This window comes from Ovis aries, chromosome 7 (genome assembly GCF_016772045.2).
Source record: "Ovis aries strain OAR_USU_Benz2616 breed Rambouillet chromosome 7, ARS-UI_Ramb_v3.0, whole genome shotgun sequence".
NCBI classification, from domain to species: domain Eukaryota; kingdom Metazoa; phylum Chordata; class Mammalia; order Artiodactyla; family Bovidae; genus Ovis; species Ovis aries.
The window spans coordinates 776,700-803,882 of NC_056060.1; the positions used below are offsets into that span (position 1 = coordinate 776,700).

At 44.0% G+C, this 27,183-nt stretch overlaps 1 protein-coding gene across 2 annotated transcripts in view; it reads left to right on the forward strand.

The window, feature by feature from the left end:
- The window catches only part of MCC (MCC regulator of WNT signaling pathway), a 533,716-nt gene that overhangs the window by 381,221 nt on the left and 125,312 nt on the right, over window positions 1-27,183 (forward strand). For both annotated transcript variants that reach the window (XM_060418703.1, XM_027971442.3), the window contains one exon: window positions 21,550-21,663. In XM_060418703.1, the coding sequence (XP_060274686.1) occupies window positions 21,550-21,663 (114 nt within the window). The remainder of the gene's footprint in view (window positions 1-21,549; window positions 21,664-27,183) is intronic.

The window sequence follows — 27,183 nt, forward strand, 5'->3', positions numbered from 1 at the left end:
AGAGCTGCAAGTGTAAGGTGGTGGCTATCTTTCCCTTTTTGGCTCTGGCCTGGTGTCTGAGGGGAGGTGGAGCTGTTCCTTTGTGGATCAGTCGCTTTAAATAAACATTCAGCTCCACCGCAGTCCTTTTCTGGCAGTCCTGGCCCTGCAGGTGTGCAAATGCCACAGCTCTCAGGGCCACGTGCAGTGTGGCGGGAAGGGCCCCCTCCCACACCTCCATAAATGTCGCCCTGTTGGCCTGAGCATGATTGCCAGGACTTTAAAAAGCTGAGGAACCAAATCAAAAAGTCCTACTCTGAGGAATCCTTGCCTCCCTTGCAGCCACTTCTGTTTTTTCTCTGCCCCATGAAAAGAAATGTCCTCCATAACCACTCTGTGTGTTGACTCACCTTTTTCACCCGACGCATCTATTGATGTAAAATGAGGGAATCATCAGACTGGAATGAATTTCAAGAGGCTGTAGACTAAACTCCCAAGCAGGATTGTACCCACATTATCCCAAAGAGAGGAGGCTGGCCCCTGACTTGAAAGGTTCTCCAGGAGAGAAATTCCACAGCCATCACTACAGCTTTAAAGACACAAAGTCCACTGTCAGGAGACGTGTTGCAAGCAAGCCTGAGCCCTGCAACTGAAATGTAAACCCAAGGTGATGGTGACTGCCCCCAGGGTGACAGCCCGTCATTTGCCTGGGCTGCTGCTAATCTGCCTTCATCCATCTTGCCTTAGAGCTAAGTAATCCTGCTTCACATTTGTGATATTTTTCTGGGAGCTCAAAGCTAAGCTCAGTTTTTGCTTTTTTGGAAATGATGGCCTAGATTAAGACCAATAGGAAGACTGTCTCACGGAGTCTTTGGGCTTTGTCGTTATGTCTGTTCATCTCAGATGGTGTTTGTGCTTAAAGTATATTATCACGCACACTCGCATTCAGAATTTTGACGAGTCTCTCGGGCCTCTGAGGAGATGGCCTCTGTGTATCAGACAAAAGCTTGCTCACCATTGTTTCTAGCCATGCGCCTGGTGATTGACAGTGTAAACTGCTTCAGTTGAAGCTTAGCTTTAACAGTTTGAGTCAACGTGGGTTTTGTGTTGATGAAGCTGCAGTGTTTCTAGTCACTCCCATATTTAAGTTTTGCTTTGGTGTTTTTTGGGGAAGGCAATGGCACCCCACTCCAGTACTCTTGCCTGGAAAACCCCATGGACGGAGGAGCCTGGTGGGCTACAGTCCGTGGGGTCGCTAAGAGTCGGACCTGACTGAGCGACTTCACTTTGACTTTTCACTTTCATTCATTGGAGAAGGAAATGGCAACCCACTCCAGTGTTCTTGCCTGGAGAATCCCAGGGACGGCGGAGCCTGGTGGGCTGCCATCTATGGGGTCGCACAGAGTCGGACACGACTGAAGCGACTTAGTAGTAGTAGTAGTAGTTGGTGTTTTTATGAAGGTTAGAAATGTTTCATTCTTAAGCAGCCTTTAAGAATATTTAATACTTTCTCTGCACACTGTCTTACCGCTTGCAGGAAACAAAATTAGGCTGCTTTAGGGAATTTTTGGTTTGCATTCTAGTACTATGTATATGGGTTTCCCAGGTGGTGCTAGTGGTAAAGAACCCACCTGCCAATGCAGGAGACCTGAGACTTGGGTTTGATCCCTGGGTCAGGAAGATTCCTTGGAGGAGGGCATGCCAACCCAACCCACTCCAGTATTCTTGCCTGGAGAATCCCATGGACAGAGGTGCTATGGTCCATAGGGTGGCAAAGAGTCAGACATGACTGAAGTGAATAGGGGAGGTAAAGGGGAAGGGAGTGTTGGGGAGAGGGTGGACAGTACGAGAAACTAAGGATTAGGTGTCACCTCTTTTTCTTTGGTGTGTTGGACTTCATGAGCTTGGGAAAATTCTGTGGTTCCTCCCTTACAAGCAGAGGAGGAGTTCAGTTTGCAAATAAACCTAAATGATGGGACGAAAACAGTGCCACATCAAACATGTGTGCTGAAAGAACACCTTCCTTCTAAGAGCTGTGTGCTGTTTGGTCACCCTGAGATTCCCCATCCCCCTGAGCACCCAGCTGGTCCCTCCCTGCCTGCGTCCACACCGTGCTGTGTCTGCTGGAGACTCAAAGATGGTGCCTCCCCACTTGCAGCTCCTTCCGCTCAGAGCAAAAGTCAGAAGCAACTGATGAGATCTGCATCCAAAGGAATGTGTTTCATCAGCCATCCGCTGTGGGTTCCTCCTCATCCTTCCTGCTGCTTCTCTTGAGGGTGGTTCAGCAGGCCCACGACAGCAGGGCTGGGCCAAGGTGAGCACCCACATGTTACGGGAGGCCCCACAGGTCCTCAGCTTCGCCGGCTGCTGCCAATGAGTTCTGTCATGCCCCCCGCGGTACTTAATCATTTCAGTTTGCCTGATGGAGGGGGCCAGGGAGGGGAATAAATCAATTTGTACCAAAGAAAATTGTGAAGGCGTATGTGATAAAAACGTGTTCTTTGTAGGTAGGAGGAAGAAAGGGAGGCTTTGTTTATTGAAATAGTGCTGAGCTGTGAGGCACCTTTTGAATTCTCATTGTGAAGGCGGGGTGCCTCTTAGGGACCCGGAGCCCCTTACAAGAAAGGCGCCGGAATACAGTCAGGCTGGACTCAGAAACCGCAGCACTTTGTTCTTGTCCTGGGCGCACTTGCTGGCATTACATCTTTCATCTGCAGCTCTGACATCCTCCTGATTTGACAAAGGCCTGTGAAACACTCCGCAGGTGCTGGCTGGGCAGGCTCTGACAGAGGGTGGGGGGCACACGCTTGGGTGGGTTAATGGCTCACTTGCAGGAGCAGGGTCTCTCTGGGTGTATGTGGCCCCAGAGTTCTCCCCGCCCTTCTCCTGCACTTTCTGCTTGCCCCCCCGTCCTGGGCACTGCCAGAGCTCCTGCCGGGATCTCACCGCCGCTCCCCTCTGCTGCCAGTGGTGTTTCCAGTTTGTGCAGCACAGCTGTAAACAATCTGGTGCTGGGCGCCATCCAAGTCCACAGTCTTGGAGCCTCAGACTCAGATCATGTGATTGAAAACATTTGACCCTGGCTACCCGTGGTGAGCGTGGGTCAGTAAAGGAGACTAGGATAGGTCAGCTGTGTGCTGGAGGCTCAAAGACGGTGCCGCCCCACTTGGGGTTCCTTCCACTTAGTGAATTATTTGGAGAGTGTGAAGTATAGAAGAGAGTACTACGTTCAACAGAGAAGGCAATGGCACCCCACTCCAGTACTACTGCCTGGAAAATCCCATGGATGGAGGAGCCTGGTAGGCTGTAGTCCGTGGGGTCGCAGAGGGTCGGACACAACTGAGCGACTTCACTTTGACTTTTCACTTTCATGCATTGGAGAAGGAAATGGCAACCCACTCCAGTGTTCTTGCCTGGAGAATCCCAGGGACGGGGGAGCCTGGTGGGCTGCCGTCTGTGGGGTCACACAGAGTAGGACACGACTGAAGTGACTTAGCAGCAGCAGCAGCGCTATGTTCAACACTGTGTTTATAAGCTATTTCTATTTACACACAGAAAATGCCTGACATGTCTGTAGGTGGTAGGGGTAAATGTAATGTAAGGGTTTATATCCTTATTTTCTAATTTTCTAAATTTATCCATTCAACAGATCTGTGTGAAGTTCTCCATGGGCCAGGCACAGCTCATCCTCTCCACTGGCCATCGCCCAAGTTCTGTGACATGCCTGCCTTCTTGGAACTCATAGCCTCATAGGGGAATGAATTAATAAAAAAACTCATATGATATATTGTCAGGAAGTAGTAAGTATTATAAAAAATAAAGAGGAGTGAAAGGCTAGAGGAGCAGTAGAGGAGAAGGGAAACCGGCTCTGGGTGGTTGGTGGGGATAAGTGGAAAATAAGTGAAATGAATTGACTCGGCATCCATATGGGAAATTAAGATTACCGTGCTAATCATGTGTTTCTCTATTTTGTTAAGAATTTAGTGTATCAAGCATATCATACAATTTATGCAACTACTATTTTTCCATTTTTGTTCCCATCATGAACAGATCTTTGTGCATATCCTTGCTTACAGTAAGCTCCTCTGTCTTCAGATATGTTTTTGTGGAGGTTCATTTGGGGTCACTGTCTATGTCCCATTTGGGTCTTGACCCTCTCTTACCTTGTGCTATGAGGAGCCAGGATGTCGGGGGTAGACACCGGGCGTGAGGTGCCTCCACTTTCTAGACTGTTGAGGGTAAGTGTGTTTGCCCACTTACCTGCAGGCCCCACCAGGATGCAGGGAGCAGCTGATCCAGTTGCACATTTTGGAAGGCAGATAAATTGTAGATTACTCTGACTACTGTGACCTGGGTCTCAGGGTGATGATGAGCCATTCTGATTGCTTAGTCAGTGTTTGTGTAAACAGATAGGAGAGCAACTCATCAATGCTTTCAAGGCCCAAAGTTGCCCTGATACTTTTTAGCAAACACAAAGCATGCCATGATCACGATGATAATCAAAAGGACAATAGTTATTGTGGCTAACCTTCTGTCAGGCACCATTGTGTTAGGTGAGTTGCCTGTAGTAACGGTCATCGAATCTTTACAACTCTTGTGTGGTTGGATATCGTTGCCATTTTATGAGTAAACGAAGTCTTGGAAAATGTTAACAAAGTAACAAGCTTGAACTAGTACTCAGGTCTGGAGTTTCTGTTTTGTTGTAAGGCCTCTGTCCTTAACCACTGATTTTCCCATCACTTTCTCCCTCTCTGACTTTCTGCCTTTTCAGGGAACAAGTCCTAGTTGGGACTGGTATTGACTGGGTTAGGTGATCTGGAAGGGAGGGAAGGCTCAGACCTTCTCTTCTGTCTAAACATACTGCTCCCTGAAGCGGTGAGCAGGGCCCCTGGTGGGGGAGAACACCGAGCTGGTTGGGAATGTGTCCTCTCTCTTCCTGGTGCTTTGGATTTGATGTAGCAGTTTGTGGTGAGACGGCCCAACAGTTAGCCACCAGTGGGGAGGAAGGCGAAGCCAGGCCCCCACTGAGCTTTCCTGGAAATGGGAGCTTGTTATGACATCAAGTGTTTTAAAGGAATTTTCTTTAAAAGAAATAGTGCATGTGGAAATCTCTCTCAAGTTTGGGGAATGCATTTGAAGATGATTGTACTGAACTATCTCAATGGTTGACATCTTGGCTGTTTTCTGTACTCAAATGAAAAGACTGGGAGCATGTGCCTTAGGTTTTATATACATAGAAAGTACATATGTATATATGTGTGTGTTAATATATGTATGTGTATATAAATGTGTGTCTGTATACACACACACACACACACACACACACACACACACGTGCCTCTAAATCTTCAGTTGTTTTCCCAAAGGAAAAACATTGTCCTCTATCCAGTTAAAAAAAGGGCACTTCCAAAGCATTCAACTATTGCTGTAAAAATACCTTGGTTTTTTCCTGATACGCTGAGTTTATCGAATGTTTCACCATTTAAAGGTACTTGGTTTCTTTAGAATGGAGAATTCAATGCCTACTAAATTGGATCAATATAAAAATTTATGAACAATGCAGACCTTGTCAGGGAAGTCCTTTACTCATGTTCATATAATTCTCTGTGGGCGCTTCTGCCGGAGGGATCACATCAGTATTAGAACGTACTGAAATATTCATGTCCTCTGATTAGCAGGATTTAATTGTTACATCTCCGTCTCCTTCACAACATGTCATTAGAATGCAGCCCACCTTGAAATTTAAGGGGGTGCTGTCAGTTTATTGCAGCGTCTTTATTTTGTTTGTCCTTCTTTCCAAATTTGTATTACATGTAATTTTGGTTTCCCTTGAAAATAATACCACAAAAAAGTGAGAATTTATTAGTGGAAAATGCTGTGACTAATTTTTACTAGCAACTGCTATATAATAAATTTTAAAGTATATACATATATATATATGTAAATTCTTCTGTTTAGATTTTTTAAGATCTCTCAGTTCAAGTAACTTTTCCTCCCACATGCTATTAGCATAATTAATAGTTAGCATAATTAAGAGCTTTTTTCTCCTAAACTGCAGTATTTCCGTCTTTAATTTTCCCTCATAGTATGGAAATGACTGGAGATTAACTTTTGTCTGATTCTTTCCTGGGTCTGATATCAGCTGAATGGTCTTCTGTTTCTCAAAATGTTGGACATTTTAAAGAAACTTTTCATACCTTTCCATCATTCTAATTTTGCAGATCTGCTTTCTCCTCTCTGATAAAAATGACCTTTCTGAGACTCTATCTTCTCAGCCGTTTCATGCAAGGATCTGGAAGGATCTCAGGAGTGCTAAGATATTCTGTTGCAGAGCACAAGGCGTGGTGATTGTGAACGGAGTCTGGGGTTAGACAGACCTGGTTTTCATTCCAGCTCTGCCACGTACTTGTTTGACAAGTTACTGAACTTCTAAACCTCGATTCCTAACTCTTTAAATTGGGGTTAACAACAGCATTTATTCCAAAGGCTATATGAAGAATAACTGAGAAAGTGCATGTCACATGGTTTAAATATGGCAATAGCAATAGAACACATCCACATAATAGCTAATGTTATTTCCAATAAAAATTGTGATTTTTTTTTATTGAGCACCCACATAGTATTGAAGTATAGTTGATACATAATGTTATATAAGGTATACGGTGTAGTGATCCACAGTTTTTAAAGGTTGTTCTCCATTTATAGTTATTATAAACTCTTGGCTTTATTCCCTGTATTACACAATATATCCTTATAGATTTTGTTGTACCCAATAGTCTGCACCTCTTAATCCTCTGCTGCTATATCGCCCTTACCCCTTTTACTCTCCCCGGTGGTAACCACAGATGTTCTCCATATTTGTGAGTCTATGAGTCAGCTTCTTTTTGTTCTGTTCACTCGTTTGTTTTATTTTTTAGATTCTGTATATGTTGTATATATTTGTCTTTCTCTGTCTGACTTACTTGATTTAGCATAATCCCCTCCAAGTCCATCCACATGGTTGGCAAGTGGCAAAACTTTGTTCTTTTTCATGACTAAGTAATATTCCACTGTGTGTGTGTGTGTGTGTGTGTGTGTGTGTGTGTGTAAGAAATAGATAAAGAAGATATATATATATATCTTCTTCTTTATCCATTCATCTGTTGATGGACAGTTAGATTGCTTCCATATCTTAGCAACTGTAAATAATACTACTATAAACATTGAACTACATATATCTTTTTGAACTAGTTTTTTGTTGTTGTTGTTGTTTCAGATGTATGCCCAGGAATGGAAGTGCTGTGTCCTTTGGTAGTTCTATTATTAGCTTTTTGAGAAACTTTCATATTATTTTCCACAATGGCTGCACTAATTTACATTACCACCCACAGTGTACAAGGGTTCCCTTTTCTCCATGTCCTTGCCAACATTAGTGTTCTTTTTGATGACAGCCTTTCTGAAAGGTGTGAGATGATATCTCATTGGGGTTTGGATTTGCATTTCCCTGATGCTTAGCGATGTTGGATATCTTTTCATGTGCCTGTTGGCCATCTGCGTTGTTCTTTGGAAAAATGTCTGTTCAATTCTTCTGCCCATTGTTTAATTGGGTTGTTTGTTTTTTTGATGTTGAGTTGTATCAGCCATTTATATATGTTGAATATTAACCCTTTATTGGGCATATCATTTGCAAATCTTTTCTCCTGTTCCATAGGTTGTCTTTTTGTTTTGTCAATGGTTTCCTTTACTGTGAAAAAGTTTTTAAGTTTAATTTGGTCCCACTTGTTTATTTTTGCTTTTATTTCCTTTGTTTTACCAGAGGGATAAAACAAATATATTGCTAAAATGTATGTCAAAGAGTGTTCTGCTTATGTTTTACTCTAGGAGTTTTAATGGTTTCCAGTCATACATTTAGGTCTTTAATCCATTTTGAGTTTGTTGTTGTATATAGTGTTAAAGAAATTTCTAGTCTCATTCGTTTACATGCAACTGCTCAGTCTTCCTAACACTGCTTGTTGCAGGGACTGTCTTTTCTCCATTGTACACTCTTGCCTCCTTGTCATAGATTAACTGACCGTAAGTGTGTGCCTTTATTTCCGGGCTCTCTCTTCTGCTCTGTTGGTCTGTGTGTCTCTTTTTGTGCCCGTACTGCACTGTTTTGATGACTGTAGCACTGTAGTGTAGCCTGGCGTTAAGGAGCATGCTTCCTTTAGTTCTCTTCATCTTTCTCAAGATTGTTTTAGCTATTCAGGGTCCTCTGTGTTTCATACAAATTTTAAAAATGTTTTCTCTAGTTGGTATGCAAGGATTTTTAAATATCTGCAAATCAATCAATGTGATGCATCACAATAATAAATTGAAGAATAAAAACCATATGATGGTTCCAATAGATGCAGGAAAATTTTTAGACAAAATTCAATATCATTTATGATAAAAACTCTCCAGAAAGTGGGATTAGAGGGAGTGTAATTCAGCATAATGAAGGCCATATATGACAAACCCACAGCTAACATCCTACTCAATGGTGATGAACTGAAAGCATTTTCTGTAAGATCAGGTACAAGTCAAGAATACCCACCCTTGACTTTTATTCAACATAGTTTTGGACATCCTAACAATAGCAATCAGAGAAGAAGAAGAAAGAAGAGAAATCCAAACTGGAAGGGAAGAAGTAAAACTGTCACTGTAGATAACATGATACTATACATTCTGGAGAAGGAAATGGCAATCCACTCCAGCACTATTGCCTGGAAAATCCCATGGACAGAGGAGCCTGGTAGGCTACAGTCCATGGGGTCGCAAAGAGTCGGACACGACTGCTAAAGATGCCACCAGAAAACCACTTCAGCTCATCAATGAATTCAGTGAAGTTGCAGGATACAAAATTAATATACAAAAATCTGTTTTTCTATGTATTAACAACAAACTATAAGAAAGAGAAATTAAAGAAATAATCCCATTTACCATCACATCAAAAAAATAAAATACCTGGGAATAAACGTACCTAAGGAGGTAAAAGACCTGTATTCAGAAAACTGTAAGACACTGATGAAAGAAAACTGAAGACTAAGCAGATGGAGAAATACATTGTGTTCATGGATTGGAAGAATTAATAGTGGTAAAATTGTATACTACCCAAGGCAATCTGCAAATTCAATGTGACTTATTTTTAGAGGAGCATATTTTTGCAGATGGACTGAGATTGAGGGTTATCTTCAAAGTTGAGAGGATCAGTCTTGGATACCTCCTCTCCTTGACAGCCTTCTCCCACAGCTATTGATTTGAAGCAAGGGAAGAATTGCCTTAAGAGGATCCCAGGAATGATGATGTGGCTGTATTCACAGTTAGTACTTGGTTCCTGCTTTGTGATTTGGCATCGTCACCTACATCAGGTACTCTTGAAGGTGATCAGTTTTTCTATCAGATGGTATTTTAGTGCTACCATGTTGAAGGGGACAGAGTGCTGTTTTCGACAACTGAATTTCAGTGTAGATTTATAAAGTAACTCAGGGATCACTGGCCAATGAAATCAGGTAAAATGAAAAACAAAAAGCTGGTGCTCTCTGAGTTGGTCTAGGACAGCAAAAAAGTGATGAGCACGCAGCAAGGCAATCTTGTAGATGGTGTTTAATGAGTTTTAAGCTTCAAGGCTATGAGCATTCTTTCTTGAAATATTACACAGCAGGTGCCGCTAGCTGGAATTCTGACAGTAAATAGGAATGCTCCAGTCCTGAAAGCCACTGAACAGGCCTGATTGTGTCCATCTGTCAGGGAATGCTCCCCTTTTGCAAGGGATTTTGTTCTTTCTGTATCTGAAGTAGAATGTGCGGGGTGTGGGGAGTCTCGCAGAAGAGGCTGAATGAGTCTGCTTTCTCATGTACAGATGTCTCCTGCTATTTTCAAGGACAGGGCTGGGATGTAGACGTAGACGTTTACCCAAGAGCTCCTGAATTGCCATATGAGAGAGCAGGAAGCCTCCGGAGAGGGAATGAGGAAATCTCAATTTGGTGAAACTTGTTTCTCTGACTCTGTTTAATGTCTTTACAATGAAGGGATTGAACTAGACATTCTTGAATTCCCTCGCCAGCCATAAGGTTGTGTGTGATTCTGAGCGCTCTTTCAACTTCTGGGGAAAAGATTGTTACTGATTGGTTCTGTATATAATGAAGCTTCCTTGGGCAGTTGCTTCAGCAAATCTATGCTGGGACCATTGGGCAAATAAAGTGTGCAAAGCCCCAAGCACAGAACTCAGATACAGGCCAAAGGATGAAAAGCACCTGAAGTTAGAGACCCCAAATGCACACTGAGTGGAGCTGATTGCAGCCCCAGGCCTCATCACTGTTGCTAGAGGCCTTGCCCTGCCACCTCTGCCTGCCCTGATTCTCCGCATGACCCCACCCTGCCAGTGTGCACACCTGCCCTCCCACCCACACACGCACACATGTGTATCCTGCAAACCAGGAGAGCGGTGGCACGTTGAGTTGGAAGTGCCAGCAAGGCACACAGCAGAGACAGAGCAGGGAGTGTCTCTGTTATTGTCTCTTTTGCTTTTCTCAGTTTCTTGCCCTTGGGCTGATTTCCTATGTCTGCTATGTGCCTTGATTCCTCATTTGTCAGAAGGAGGTAATAATACCTAAATGCAGAGAGGGTTAAATGAGATACCACATGAATTGTGCTTAGCCCAAGTACCTGGTACCCAATAAACATTTAGCAAATGATAACTATTAATGTTATGACTTACTACTATCACATTGCCTGGGATTCTTCAAATATTCCCAGAGCTTGGCATTGGAGTTGTGACAGTGCCTTTTTTTTTTTTTTTTTGCAGGACCCTGCAGCTGATTAAATTAGGTAAAATGCAGAAATCACTTAGTGACTTAGTGTAGAACCTGTCAAAAATATATGTTCAAGGATCCTCTTTCTGCCCCCTTCTGATGCCAGTGTCAGAAGCTTTCTCTATCTCCTTTATACTTTAATAAAACTTTATTACACAAAAGCTCTGAGCGATCAAGTCTCGTCTCTGGTCCCGGATTGAATTCTTCTTCTCCAGAGGCCAAGAATCTTGGCATCTTTGCATGGTTCAGCAACAACCTTTCATCTTGGGGGCTTGTCTGGGATTCTTGAGGACAAGGTAAGGATGCTTGGAGCTCTAGTTCTTTGTTCTCCTAGCAAACACGTTTTCTGCTGTGCTTTACTAACTCTACAGTGTGCTTGTGTGAATGAATGACATGCCCTACGTGAAGCAAGTGAGGAACCCTGCTCTGCGGTTCCACGGTGACCTCATACGGCTTATGGCAGAAACCTGTCGGGGGTTTATACCAACCTGCCAGTGCCAAAAGTCACCCAATGTCTCCTTTGGCCTGAGCAGAAATGGGCAAAGCATATGGACTGAACTCTCCTTTCTCAGTCAAAATTTTCAGTCTCTTTGACCATTTCATAACTCCTTGGAAATTAGAAGTACTAACCTAATCTATCGGATCATAGACTTTCAAGAGACTTGTGATCTGTGCTGTTACTGTGTCCTGTGACTTAGGTCCCAAACTTGGATTGGTAGTCAGGAACCACCTAGTCTTGCTAGGAATTGAAAGTTCGGAAGTTAGATGGAGCTTTAGCTACAAAAGCATCTCTGAGGTTAAAGGTTACTCAGACTGGAACTACAATAGGTTTTGGTTTTTTTTTTCCCTTTGGTAACGCTGGCTTTTAGTGGACCAGAGGAGGCTCTTATACTGGTGTGGTGAAGAAACATCTCAGTTTTATATTCGAATCAGTCTTACTGTGGTCAGGAATATACTCAGGGTCATGCACAGGCACTCAGGTGACAAATGTTTCCCCCCGTGGCTTAGCCTGGGAGGCATTCTAGAAGGGTACTCTGATTGCACCCCAGGTGGCATCAGAGGCAAGCAAGGTTTTAATGGTGAGGAGCTGGACGTCAGTCAGGGATGCCGTCAGGTCTACCCCTGGTGCATCTCCACCCTGTCTCATTGGTAGAACCGGGAGGGACGAGTAGGTCACCTGCATCGGTAAGGGACAGACTGAGTCTGACCAGGGAAGGAAAGCTTTGGTGTAAAGTCTGTCTACACCCCCATCTAGAGCAGGGAGGGACGCCTCCGATAGAAAGATGGCGCTTGTCGCTTTTTTTTCTCTCTTACAGATGGGAGTTAACAATTCCAGCCTCACTCCTTTGAACTGTATCCTGAAAAACTGGGATAAATTTGATCCCCAGGGTTTAAAGAAGGCACACCTGGTCTTCCTATGTGATACTGCATGGCCACGGTATCCATTGGAGGACGGCGAACGGTGGCCAGTTGAAGGGTCTCTTAAGTATAATACTGTTTTACAATTAGACCAATTCTGTAGAAAACAAGGGAAATGGGTAGAAGTCGCATATGTGTTGCCCTTTTTCTCTCTGCAAAATATGCCAGACTTATGTCCTAAGGGTATAGATTTGGGTGTGACCCCTTCAGCTCCCTCCTGTCCTCCTACTTTGCTAGATGAGATGGAGGACAGGAGACAAAGCAGGTTTCTCCAGTCTATCCCTGGGATCATATGTGCAGAGCAGCCAGAGAGACTGAGGAACAGCCACACAAGCTGTTGCCTCTTCATGAAGCACCCACCGGGAGAAATAATCAGTCTATGAGAGCTAATAAGCCTTTTTCTTATCAAGAAATACAAAGAATCAAGGAGGATCTGGGAGACTATTTAGAGGACCCAGAAAAATATATTAGTGCTTTTAAAGGTGTTACTCTGCTTTAAGACCTTACTTGGAAGGATGTGATGTATATCTTGGGACAAACGCTGACTCCCAACTCAGAAACTCGGGTTTTGGAAAAAGCGGTTGCTTATGGAGATAAATGATTTGGTAATGAATCAGTAGGGAAGAGGGAGGACGAGATAACCGCCCTCCCCACTGGAAATCAGGTGGTCCTGACTACAGAACCAGACTGGGACTGCGACACAGCTAAAGCAAGATGGGATCAGAGCCATTTTGTCAGGTGTATTCTGTTTTTTTTTTTCCCCATCCTGAACCCCCCCTCCCACCTCCCTCCCCATACCGTCCCTCTGGGTCATCCCAATGCACCAGCCACAAGTATCCTGTCCAATGCATCAAACCTGGACTGGCGATTCGTTTCACATATGATAATATACATGTTTCAATGCCATTCTCCCAAATCATCCAACCCTCACCCTGTCCCACAGAGTCCAAAAGACTGTTCTATACATCTGTGTCTCTTTTGCTGTCTCGCATACAGGGTTATCATTACCATCTTTCTAAATTCCATATATATGTGTTAGTATGCTGTATTGGTGTTTTTCTTTCTGGCTTACTTCACTCTGTATAATAGGCTTCAGTTTCATTCACCTCATCAGAACTGATTCAAATGTATTCTTTTCAATGGCTGAGTAATACTCCATTGTGTATATGTACCTTCTTGTCCATTCATCTGTTGATGGACATCTAGGTTGCTTCCATGTCAGATGTATTCTTGAAGGACTCAGGCAGGCACATGCTAAGCCTTGAAACTATGGCAAATTGGCAAACATAGAACTGGAGGAGAAGGAAGCTCCTGGTAAATTCCTAGATAGACTGAGAGAAGCCCTTTGCAGATTCACTGAGATTGATCCTGAAAGTGAAGAGGGAAAAGTGATCTTAAAGGATAGATTTCTCACTCAGTCGGCTCCGGGTATCTGCCGTAAGTTATTAAAATGGTGTATGGACCAAATCAGTCTTTAGATTCTCTGTTACAACTAGCTCAGACAGTCTATTATGGTAGGGAATATGAGGAAAAGAAAGAAAGGCAGAAAAAGACAGAGGAACAAGCAGAAGCCCTCGCAATGGCTATGAGAACTGTTCTTAAACAGCCTGAGAAAAATGCTCAGGGGGACCCAGGTGAAAAGGGATGGGCTTGCTCTTACTGTGGAAAGGAGGGGCATCTCAAGTGGAATTGCCCTCAGGCATCTAAGCCACCCCCGGCCCCGCGTCCTGTCTGCAAAGGACCGCACTGGAGGAGAGACTGCCCCCAGAGGTGTAGATTTCAGGGGTCGGACTCTCAAGACAACCAGGACTGAAGGTGCCTGGGGGTCCCCACACAAGCTCCTGTCCTAATTTCACCTGAGGAACCCCGGGTATCAATAACTGTGGGGGGCCAATCTGTTAATTTCCTTTTAGATACTGGGGCAACTCACTCCATGCTTACTGAAGCCCCTGGCGCACTTTCTTCCCGATCCACTTCCATAGTGGGACTGTCTGGACGAGCCAAAAGATGGGCCTGATAATCTGTGTGAGCCTACGTCTGCTGACTCCAAAAACCCTGAGTCTGCCGTTTGATCCTCAAGACAATGCCCTCCTGTCCTGGGCTCACTCCTACACTGAATCCCACAACTAACTACTGCTAGTACTGCTGGGTCTGTGGAGTGCTCCCCTTCCATCAGTGGAAGGCTTCCCTTGGCGGACATCTCCACGTCAAGGAAAAGACATTCTCCAAGTCTGCAGATACCTTCAACAACAATCACATGTGATGCCTCTTCCTAAACGGATGACGTCTAACAACCTTAAGATGGACTGATGTAACTATGGGCATAATGTGACTTTTCACTTTGATTTTAACTTGGTTTAGTGACTATTTTGCCTTATATCTGTAACTGTATAATGGGGTTTTCTAACCATCTAACTGTGGTGTTGGAGAAGACTCTTGAGAGTCCCTTGGCCTGCAAGGAGGTCCAACCAGTCCATTCTGAAGGAGATCAGCCCTGGGATTTCTTTGGAAGGAATGATGCTAAAGCTGAAACTCCAGTACTTTGGCCACCTCATGCGAAGAGTTGACTCATTGGAAAAGACTCTGATGTTGGGAGGGATTGGGGGCAGGAGGAGAAGGGGACGACAGAGGATGAGATGGCTGGATGGCATCACTGACTCGATGGACGTTGAGTCTGAGTGAACTCCAGGAGTTGGTGATGGACAGAGAGGCCTGGCATGCTGCGATTCATGGAGTCGCAAAGAGTCAGACACGACTGAGCGACTGAACTGAACTGAACTGAACCATCTGAAAGCTTTTAAGTTACAAATAGTTGTCCGAGCTCCTATGAGTGCCACAGCCTCCTCCAACTATTACTTGGGGCCCCTGGATCAGAGACCCTCAACATGAGGGTTAGGAGAATATGTTGCCTCAACAATTTAGGGACTACACCCTTAAGCAGCAGGAAGTAGTTATGGAATGAAAATGATACCCCTTTCCCTTGGCAACATAATTCTCCTAAAAGAAAGGGGGGAATGAGTTAGTCATTTCCTAGGCAGGTTGATAAATTTAGGGGTCCCCAAGGAGAGAGGAGTCTGGAATTCTCAAGGAAGAAGAAAGGACAAACCTTTTTTTCCTCTCTACATTCCTTAGGATTATATAACAATAATATATCCTACCTGAGGACAGTGTGTGGATTAAACCTTCTGGCTAATTCTGTTATCTTAAAATGTAAATTATGGGAGTAGGTCTGGTCTTTACAGGCTTCCCTGGTGGCTCAGAGGTTAAAGCGTTTGCCTGGAATGCAGGAGACCTGAGGTTCGATCCCTAGGTTGGGAAGATCCTCTGGAGAAGGAAATGGCAACCCACTCCAGTATTCTTGCCTGGAAAATCCCATGGAGGGAGGAGCCTGGTAGGCTACAGTCCACGGGGTCGCAAAGCGTCAGACACGACTGAGCGACTGAGCGACTTCACTTTCACTTTCTGGTCTTTACAAGGATTATACAACAGTAATGTATCCTGCCTGAGGATAGTCTCTGGATTAAACCTTCTGGCTAATTCTGTCACCTTAAAATGTAAATTATAGAAGTAGGTCTGGTGTTCAGTTCAGTTCAGCTGCTCAGTCGTGTCCGACTCTTTGCAACCCCATGAATTGCAGCACGCCAGGCCTCCCTGTCCATCATCAACTCCCAGAGTTCACTCAGACTCATGTCCATCGAGTCAGTGATGCCATCCAGCCATCTCATCCTCAGGTCTGGTGAGGTCTTTATAACCTCCAGACATTCTTTGGATTCATTGGAGAGTATATAACTCCATTGCTAACACTAGCAAAAGATACTCTTTCTGCACCTTTCTGATGCCTATGTCAGAAGCTTTCTCTATCTCCTTTATACTTTAATAAAACTTTATTACACAAAAGCAAAAAAAAAAACTGTGTTCAGCATATAGTGGGTTAACTATTGTTAGTTTTAAATAAATTTTTTTAAGTCTGTTTCTTTTAAAAAGGAATGTGTGTTCAATAAAGGTCAGTTGCCCTTGCTTCTTCCCCTTTAAGGAAGAGAACAGTTCACTAAGTCAAAGAGATTGGTACTACCCATCGTCTTCATTCGCACATGAACAAAAATTGTAAATGCCTTGTAGCTGGAGCGCATCTGGCCCAGTTAGAAGGCCAGGGTGGGTGTTCGCATCATCACTGGTGGGAAGGAAAATCGATGCCCCGGCAGTGAATGGCCTACAGGAGCGTGTCATGTCGGCAGACCAGGTACGGGAGAGAGAACAGGCGCAGTTTGCCCTGAGTGAGCTGACTGCCCACGCGGTGGGGGAAGGCCAGCCCAGCCATCTCACCGTCAGTGCTCTGAGGTCTTTGGATGGAAACTGGGGGATGAACTCATTCCTCCGTTTCAGGTGAAGCTGTGGAAGCCTTTGGTCCCTTTGACGGCAGTGTCGTAAAAGAGCAGACCCAAGTCCCAGAAAGATGGATAAAATGTTGACCTGGGGTTTGACAGCCTCAATCCCCATTCTGGGACCCTTTCACCCACTGTGGTCCTTGGGGAAAATACTTGTTCCTAGCGCACAGGGAATCATAGCCTCCTAGTAGGCCAGAGGTGGGATGTGATGGAGACCCGGTGGCATAATGCATAGGAGGGTGCCAAGTGATCAGGAAAGAGCCAGCATGTGTTCCGTTGTTTTTACAGCCAGTATAGCAAGATGAAGAAGCACCGTATAACCATAAATACACAGCGAGGCTCCTGGGGGCTCATTAGAGTCACTGTGTTGCTGGCTTAAAAGGGCGTTTTAGGAAGTGGGAAGCCCTTTGTTTCTTGACTAATAGCTAACAGGAAGCACATCTATGCACAGAGCCCAGGAGTTACTAGGAGAGGCTGTCACCGAGGCGCTGAGCGCTCCCCACTCAGCCCCCGGCAGCTGGACACCTTATCTGTCAGAGGCTACGCAAGCTTGTCTTTACCACCAGCTGAACTGTGAAGTATTAGTCAAGTAATGTTTCATCCAAAAATAACAACCATTTTGACAGTTGTCTTGAAGCCAGATTTCCAGGTGGTTTACTTTCATTTGGATACACACTATAAAATGAATGTGAAGCTGGGCTCAAAACAGCTTAGGGAAGCAGAATCTTTTATCTCCAGAAATATGAAGTATGTGTGGATTTATATCCTTCACGTGCTAGACCCAAAATTGTATAAGGAAGTGTCATGATCCCATTGCAATACTACTGAGAGGCCTTGGGTTAAAATTTCTCAGAGAATTAGGAGGCTTGAGAGTCAGCTCTTTAAGCCTTGGGAATTCAGCAGAATCCACAAACCAGCTGCGGCCTCTTGTTCCTGTGCTGTTAACCACTGGGAAGTGTGCCTCCAAGACAGGACTGTGTTACTTCCTCATCTGAGTGTACCTCTCACTACCTAGAGTGAAGGTTAGTCTGAGAAGATTGTTGACTTGAAACGTGGTGACTTAGAGGGTGGCAGGGAAAGAGGAAGTACATGTTCGTCGAGTGCTTTCTTGGTTCCAGACACTGCTGGTCACTTGGCTTCACATGCTATGCTGGTCATTTTATGGATGGCATCTTCTGTGCCTGTTTGACAGCCCCCTCACAAACTGATGAAATCAGCTATTCAAAGACAATTCGACAAGTAACAAATGAGATGTGAACCCGAGTTTATCTGGTTCTTTGTAAATTAATCCACTTCATTGGCAGGGATATCTCCACATAATAGTGGTCTATACAGCAGAGGTTCTGTTCTTGCTATTGTGTTATGAAGTCTGGAGTTAGGCAATTCAGAGCTGGTAGGGTCCACGCAGTTGTTTAGGCACCTTCCACTGCCGAGAGTATGGACCTCCTCTTTCTGAAACAAGATGGCTGCTGGAGCTCCATCCATCATGTCAATATACCAAGCAGCAAAGCTGGAAGAAGAGAAAAACATGACCTCCCCCAAAAAGATTTCCGAGAACTCCCGTATACCTCGGCTTCTGTCTCCTTAGCTAGCACTTTGTCCCATGGCTACACCTAGCTCCAACTGCAAAGGAGCCTAAGAACTGGGATATTTTAACTGGTCAGGAGTGTGACCAATCAAAAAGCAGGATCTTGTTCCTGAACATTAAGAAAAAGGTGTGTTGGGGAAGAGACTAGCACAGACTCCAAATATCATATATTTTCTTGCTCTCTGACGCTGGGAACGGAACTTGGCCCATACTCAGTCATGGGCGTGAGAGAGGGGTCGGTCAGCCTGATCCTTAGCAACTCTTCTTGCAACTTGTAGGCAAACTTTTTTCCCCACTGCACCTCCCAGCCTTTGTAGTTAGCTTCTGCTAAACACACGTCAGTGACAGTAAGCCATGTGCGTCTGTTCTACCTGGTTTAAGTTTTGCCTTCTTTCAGAATTGCTGGTGGACAGGAAGAGAAAATTGCTAGCTGCCATTTCCTTCAGTTTTGTATTGGGGCATAGCCAATTAACAGTAGTGTGATAGTTTCAGAGAAGGAAATGGCAACCCACTTCAGTGTTCTTGCCTGGAGAATCCTGTGGACAGAGGAGCCTGGTGGGCAGCCGTCTATGGGGTTGCACAGAGTCGGACATGCCTGAAGCGACTTAGCAGCAGCAGCAGCGGTGATAGTTTCAGGTAAAGGGACTCAGCCATACATAGACAACTGTCTATTCCCCTGCAAACTACCTCCCCATTCAGGCTGCCACATAACACTGAGAAGAAATATGTTAAGTAAACTATTAATTCAAATTAAACTGAACATTACTGTCACGTACAACACTTGTGAAGTGAGGAAAGGGTACCTGTGGCCTCAGTTCTCATGCTAAGCTCTGCATGAGACTTGAGGTCAGCAAGTCGGTCTCTGGGTTTCAGATCCTCACCTACAGATATGGGAGACGTCTTGTGCCAAGGACCTGCCCCACCCAGACGTCTGCGGCCATGACACGTCACTGTCTGCAAAACAGGTGGGATCACAGATCTGGCATCTAGTCCAGGCAGTTCTTAGTTTGGAGTTCATCGATGGGCTTCAGAGTGCCTCATCATGTTAATGAGGGGAACACTGCATAAACACCCAAGTTTACACTCCCCTCTAGAAGAAAGGCCTATCCCATTCATGAGATTCTTAAGGAATCTTCAAGTTGAGAACCACTGATCTAGTCTCTCTTCATGGATATGCATTTTGCAACCAAGGAAGCGAAGAGACTGTCCCCACAAGCACATCTGACGGATCCTCTGGCCATTTGGAGAGCTGGTGTTATTGTCTCTAAATCCATGATTCTCCTCCTCAGCCACGTCCCACTGAACCTCCTCTGCTCCTGTACTGTGGTGGAGGTAACACCTCTTGGTCTCCCCATCTGGGCCCCGTTCATAAGGTCTCTGTGGACTATACAGTCTTCTCTGTCAGCTTTTCCCCCCTGAAACTCCCCCACAATTCCTGTGTGCAGCCCAGAAGTAAGAGGGGAGATAGACAAGAGAGGAGGTCTGTCTAGGCTCACATACTTGGGATTCTTGTTTCCACTCCCTTATTTCTTAAAGAACACATGAGCTCTTCATGTATTTCATCCTTCTTGTCAAAGGTGAGGAGGTGAGTCTTCTCCCAAGACAGGACATAGTTGCGTAACAGAACAGTGTCTGTCGCAGAAGGAACATTCTCAGGTTGACAGTTCAAAGGCAGAAGGGGGAACCCAGCTATGTAAGGGAGTGAATTTGCGTCCCTTTCCCCACACTGGGAGCCAAGCTGCCTCCCAAAAATTGTACAATGGGAACACCGTGGTATCTGTGCTGAGAATTCATCACACAAACCTTGTATCTGAAACCTAAAGTGACCTTTTCTGAGCAGCCTTAGCCCTGCATGAGAAGACAAATAACCGCCAGATGGCCTGACATTTCCTTTTTTAAATTTCAAGGATTCTTGATTTCAGCTCTGTTACTAATCTGTTGGTTTGCAGCCCCCATGCAGTTAAGTAAAGTTGCGCTCACTGTTGTGGCCGTCTCACAAACGACTACTGTGAAACCCTGGCTCTGCCCTACATCTTCTTCTCAGCTATGCACTCTCCCCCAAGCCTCCAAGCCACCACATAGTGTAGAGAGACAGGCTGCAGAAAAAAGCCTCTTTCTAAACCTGAAGTTAAGGTCTTTGAAGTGGAGTTGTATACCACTGCAGTGTCCATCTTGTAAGGTCACATGTATCTACTCACTCTGTACTCTAGAGCCTCCTGGCAGAAGCTACAAAATTCCTATAAAGAGGGAGTGTTTGCTCTGATTGTCCTCACTTACCCAAGTATCACATCGATTGAGCTCCACCCAGGATCAACAGTGAAGACAGAGTAGTGACTCGGGGCAGGGAAGGTGGGAAGGTGTTGCTCGGGAGCATGGTTGAGCAGATGTTAGAGACGAGCCCAGCCGTCCGCCTGCATAGCACAGCGGGTATGTGTGTGGTGAGCATAAGTGCCTCCCAAGCTCAATGAGCAGAACCTGAAAGCTGAGCAGGTTGAGATCCTGGAAGTGCATGGCGCGCTCGCTCATCTGCTGAGGAACGTTCTTTCTCACTCTGCTGATTCTGAGAGGGTTGGCTGGGGAAAAAGATACAGCAAGGAATTCTCAGCTTCTCTCGCCGTAACATGATTTATCAGAGCTCTGGTTATGCTCTGAGAGGCCAGAAGCATCATCTAGTCTTCTAGACTGTCTGGGGGTCAATGAGGAAGGAGGAGCTGGCCAGAAAGTTAATGGGTCAACCTGAGGTGGAGAGCCCCGGAAACAATGAACTCTCGCATTTTTTTCTTACTACTCAGCCCCATGGGCTGTCTGGATACATGGCAATATCAGTGATTGAATTTGAAAAAATTGAATTGCTCCATTCAACTAGCATATTTTCCCAAAGGTAAAAGTTAATTTGATCCTGCCTTTGCCTTGCTTCTTGAGAATCAAGCAGTTCACACCAGCGCTTAATCTTATCCTTGCTGAGTAATTCAGGGAAAGCCCATAGGACAAGCAGCTTTGCTCCCTGTTTAATTAGACCACCCCAAATTAGGTCCTACCGCCCACACTTAATAGGGTCCTCAGTGTTCTTGCCTGGAGAATCCCAGGGACGGGGGGGCCTGGTGGGCTTCTGTCTATGGGGTCACAGAGTCAGACACGACTGAAGTGACTTAGCAGCAGCTGGTACATTCAGGGTGACCAGATAACCCAGCCTGGTGGGAAGACTCCTGATTTCTGTCCATTGTCCCCTGAGATTAAGATCACCCAAGGGTCTGGCTGCAGATGACACCTTTCCTTTGAGATCACACTAATTACAGGGAATGAAGGGATGGAAGTGAGTTTCTGCCGAAGGGTCTAACCTTGTGCTCCTTTTCTCCTGTCCCTGCAGCTCCACTTGGCAGCCCTGGCGTCACTCAAGGGAGACATAGTGGAGCTTAATAAACGTCTGCAGCAAACGGAGCGGGAACGGGACCTTCTGGAAAAGAAGTTGGCCAAGGCACAGGTGAGGGATCTGGAAAGGGCCACTTTTTTTTTTTTTTAATTGTTTAAGATAAAACAGACATAGAAGTCCCCACAATACAAATATTGCTTAATGATTGAACATCCTCATAACCACTGTCCAGATAAAGAATTAAAACCTACTGGTCACCCCAGGAGTCCGTCCTTCTGCCTCATCCCAACCCGCTTCCCCTGCTCCCAAGGCGACCACTACCATGGCGTTTACAGTCGTGTTTCCTGCTTCTTTACAGTCTGCCGCAGGAGTTTGTATGTCCCTAGACGGTCCAGTTTTGTCTGGCCCATTTGAAAACTATGTCTTTCCTTTGAATCTCTCAGTCCACAGGTTTTCCCTCCATTCTTTATTGGCTTTACACTTAATCTGTGAAAAGTGTCTGACCTATGGAGTTTCCCACAGTCTAGATATTGCTGACTGCTCGCCCATGGTGCAGTTCGCTATGTTCCTCTCTCTTTATTTCCTGCAACATGGCCCTGCATCCCACAGATTCAGTCAGATTCATGGTTAGTCCCTTTGGCGAGACTGTAAAAGGCGTTTCTTTTTCCGCTGGGAGGCGCGTCGTAATAGGTTGGCCAAAAAGCCCATTCAGGTTTTTCCACCTTAGGGAAAACCCCAAACAAACTTTCTGGCCAACCCAATTTCTGGTTGTTTTGCCTTTAGAGATGTTAGCAGCTATATTGACACTCAGTGCCAAAGTTCACCGGTGCATCAGGACTTCACAAAATCATAGTGTTTTATTTCTGCCATTTCTTTATCAGTTATTAATTGGAATATTTTTATAGAGATATTTCCCATCATCTATGATTTATTCAAACAGTGGTGTAGTTCATAAAGGAAAAGTAGAATCAGTCTTTCATTCTTTTTGTTTAATATTTTTCAAGATAATGAATTGATAACCTATGATCTTCTGAAAGTACCCAATTATTTTTTAAAAAATATGGGGGCTTCCCTGGTGGGTCAGAGGTTAAAGCATCTGCCTCCAATGCGGGAGACCCGGGTTCGATCCCTGGGTTGGGAAGATCTAAAACCCACTCCATTATTCTTGCCTGGAGAATCCCATGGACTGAGTGGGCTGCAGTCCACGGGGTCACAAAGATTCAGACACGACTGAGTGACTTAAAAAATATGAACTTAGGGGTTTAAGCATATTTGGGTCAGTCCTTTGTAATTATTTTCCTTGTAGAAACTCAAAGTTTACTCCTTGGCCAGTAAGAACCTCTTCACGTGGCTCCTGAATCTTTTGACACTAGCCTAGTAATGATTCCAGGATTATCTCGTACATTTTCCCCCCCGAAGCCTGGAATTAAGCATTCTGCAAATAGACCTGATTTTTCTTTGTGGAAAAAGGTATTTCAAGACTGCAGTCTGGGTGCTAAGAGTGCTTACTGCTTCCAGGCTGGTTATTGTTTTTAGGCTTCTTTTATAAACATGGCCAGGGAATTATTATTAATTAATTTATTTATTTATCTATATATGTAAGTATTTATAAATTTTAAGATAAAATACCTTAGGTGCTCATATTAATCTCTCCAGTTTAATTTCAAACTACAGGGTTCTTCTACGTGGATTCCGTACTTTATTTGTATCTCTTTTCTTTCACACTCAAAATGTTAGTTCGAGAGACTTCCCTGGTGGTCCAGCGGTTAAGACTCTGTGCTCGCACTGTAGGGGGCATGGTGGTTGGGGATCTAAGATCCCATGTGCTGTTTGGTGCAGCCAAAAAATACATCAACAAAAAATAATCTTAGTTTTTAAGTTTACAGAGGATGATTGGAGAAGAATATTCCATAATTACTGGTTTACTTTATTCTGTATTATATACAATTGTCTCAAAATAATAATAATCATATTACCATAACAAATATAGTTACTGAGAAGCTTTTCGCGTTATGCTTCCATCATTCCCACGGTTTTTTGCAATTGTACTATATCCACACCTTCTGACCATATGCTGGTTACATCCTTCACGTTTTCTCCTCTTAGTCCTCATTTAGTCTTCTACAAGTAAATTATATGTTTAATGTTTACGATGGTCTTAATGTCAACATGTTTCTGTTTGTTTAATGCCTGAAACTTGCTTTCTAGTAGAGTTCCTCAGGGAGGACTCACAGGAATAATCTTCACCAGCTTCTTGCTTTTTAATAATGATTTATCTCTGCCCTTTATTATTGAAAGGCATTCCTCCTGGATATAAAACCTTTGACTCATCTTTTCTTTACCTGAGTATGTTTCTTTACTCTATTTTGACGCAGAGCGTTGCTCTCAAAGTTTCCCCTCTGTTTCCCTCACAAGACACTTACTTACTGTAGACATTCATAGCATTTCTTTCTCTTTCTTTCTCTCTTTTTCTTTTCATTTCCCTTCTTCCCTCCCTCCCTTCCTTCTTCCCTCCCTTCTAGTAATTTTACTAGAGTAACTCTTATTTTTAGTCATTCTGGTTTGGTATTCTCACATTTTCGGTGTTTTCTTCAGCTTATATTTTGTAGTCTTTTCTTAATTTCAGAGACTTTTTAAAAAATTATAATATTGAATATTTTGTTCCCTTGCCTTTTTTTTTTTCTTTCTTCAAGGATGTTTACTATTTACATCTTAGATCTTCTTTGCCTGTCTTCAGTATCTGGCACTGTCTCAGATTCTCTGCATCTCTCTCTCCAGCTTCTGTTTCCCTTAGGCTTTGTGTGTTGTATTTATTGCCTCCTGTCTGCCTTCTTAGTGTTTTTTTCTGCATTTTTATTTTATTTCTTGTGTGTATTTTATTTCTTTCTGAGTTTTTCCAATTTTGAATTATGTTCTTCTGTGTTTTATGTCATTTCATCTTTTTGAAGTCTTTTGGCTAATTTTGAGATAGTCTATTATTTGAGACTTTTTGTGACAGGAGAGGTTCTCTATTTTGTGGCATGCTTTCATGGTTTATAGAGAAGTTATTCTGCTCTTTTTTTATTTCCTCCTTCTTCTTTCTAATAACTTGATGTAGAATTTGCTCTCAGTACTGTTCTGTTTTTCATTTTTACGAGAAAAATAACTTTTATTAACTTTTAAGAGGCAGAGTTGAAAATGGCCTTTCTAAGTTTGTAGGGCTTAGTCTTCTGTTTCCTCATCTTCACAGGTCATTCTGCTTTCTGGTACCGCCTAGCTCTATCCCCTCTCCTGCTTCTTTCTTGTTCTGTTCTTTCCTTTTTCTCTATCATGCCATCCTGTTCAATTTTGATCCTACTCCCAGCAGTTTCTCCTCCTGGTAGGGAGTCCTGGGGCCAGTCTGGAAAGTTCATAGAGAATAGTGCTTTCGGCCCTTCCGATCTTACTGTGGGCCTCTTGCTCACTCCCTCTTGGCTCAGCAAACCCCTCCCATTTGGCCCCCATCACTTTCTGGTGTATCTGTTGTTGTTGAGCTGCTAAGTCATGTCTTACTCTTTACAATGGACTGTAGCACACCATGCGTCCCTGTCCTCCATTATCTCCTGGAGTTTGCTCAAATTCGTGTCCATTGAGTCGGTGATGCCATCCAAGCATCTCATCCTGTCACCTCCTTCTCCTTTTGCCTTCAATCTTTCCCAGCATCAGGATCTCTTCCAATGAGTTGGCTCTTCACATCAGATGGCCAAAGTATTGGAGCTTCAGCTTCAGCATCAGTCTTTACTGAGTATTCAAGGTTGATTTACTTTCAGTTCAGTTCAGTTCAGTTGCTCAGTCGTATCCAACTCTTTGCGATCCCATGAATCGCAGCACGCCAGGCCTCCCCGTCCATCACCAACTCCCGGAGTTCATTCAAACTCATGTCCATCGAGTTAGTGATGCCATCCAGCCATCTCATCCTCTGTCGGCCCCTTCTCCTCCTGCCCCCAATCCCTCCCAGCATCAGAGTCTTTTCCAGTGAGTCAACTCTTCGCATGAGGTGGCCAAAGGATTGACTAATTTGATCCCCTTAAGTCCAAGGGACTCTCAAGAGTCTTCTCCAGCACCACAATTCAAATGCATCAATTCTTTGGGGCTCAGCTTTGTTTATGATCCAACTCTCACATCCCTATATGGCTACTGGAAAAGCTATAGCTCTGACTATATGGACGTTTGTCAGCAAAGTGATGTCTCTGCTTTTTAATATGCTGTCTAGGTTTGTCATAGCTTTTCTTCTAAGGAATAAGCGTCTTTAAATTTCATGGCTGCAGTCACTGCCCACAGTGATTTTGGAGCCCAAGAAAATTTTGTCACTGCTTCCATTTTTTCCCCATCTGTTTGCCGTAAAGTGATGGGACCATAGTCCGTGATCTTAGTTTTTCTGATGCTGAGTTTCAAGCCGCCTTTCTCACTGTCCTCTTTTACCCTAGTGCTGCTGCTAAGTCACTGCAGTCGTGTCCAACTCTGTGCGACCCCATAGACAGCAGTCCACCAAGCTCCCCCATCCCCAGGATTCTCCAGGCAAGAACACTGGAGTGGGTTGTCATTTCCTTCTCCAATGCATGAAAGTGAAAGTGAAGTCGCTCAGTCATATCCGACTCCTAGCAACCCCATGGACTTGCAGCCTACCAGGCTCCTCCATCCATAGGATTTTCCAGGCAAGAGTAATGGAGTGGGGTGCCATTGCCTTCTCCTTTCACCCTCATACTTACTGGTTATTTGTTGGGAGGGGGCGCCGGTTTCCAGTTCTCAAGTCCAGCAGTGTTGTTTCTTCTCTCTGCTTCTGCCCACACAGACACCATTCAGGTCTTGTGGATGCTATTGGTTTGTCCATACCTGCTTCTGTTTCATTGTTCAGAGGGTACCATATCTCCAAGCATTTATCTTTGATGTATAAGTGCTTTATTTTTGTGTGGGAATTCAGAGAGATTAAAAATCAGATGGTCATCAGTCTAGAATGACCTATGGCAAGTTTGAAAACTCATGTCTCATAATCTTAGACTGTTCAGGTAATGAGGAAAGACCCTTTGGACTTGAGATAGTCTGCTTCCATATTTGACAGGCAACCCAGAGAGGTTAACTTGCTCACCCAAGGTCAGAGGAGCAGCCCAGCCCAGAGCCGAGACAAGGCCAGCAGTGTTCTTTTCTCAGAGAAGATGGCACAGGGACAGAAATTTTCAATTTTTACTTTGGCAAAAACTTTACTTTAAATATTTTCCTTCTGAATATAAAAGTAAGAAATATGTGATAGAAAAAAACAGAAAGACAGTATTATAATTTTAATAGTGAATTCTAATGAATTAAAACTTTTAAAAATCCTTTTTCTATTATTGTTTCTTAAGGTTTCTTCTTTTGAGCAAGTGGTGTTTTGTTTGTTTTTTGCATTAAAGAAAAGAGGATGATGTAACACCAAACATTATTAGTAATCTTTATTGGTGAGAACTTCTTTTTGGAAAAAAAGAAATGGTGAATGCTTTTAACTGAAAGCTGGACTGTACCCCAGTCTTGAATTTTAAAAGATGACCAGGAAGGTCTTTATTAAAATTTAAGTCTCAATGACAGAGCAGCTTGTGCAGAGGATGATAAGAGAAGCATAGGACATTTTTTGTCTGCTGT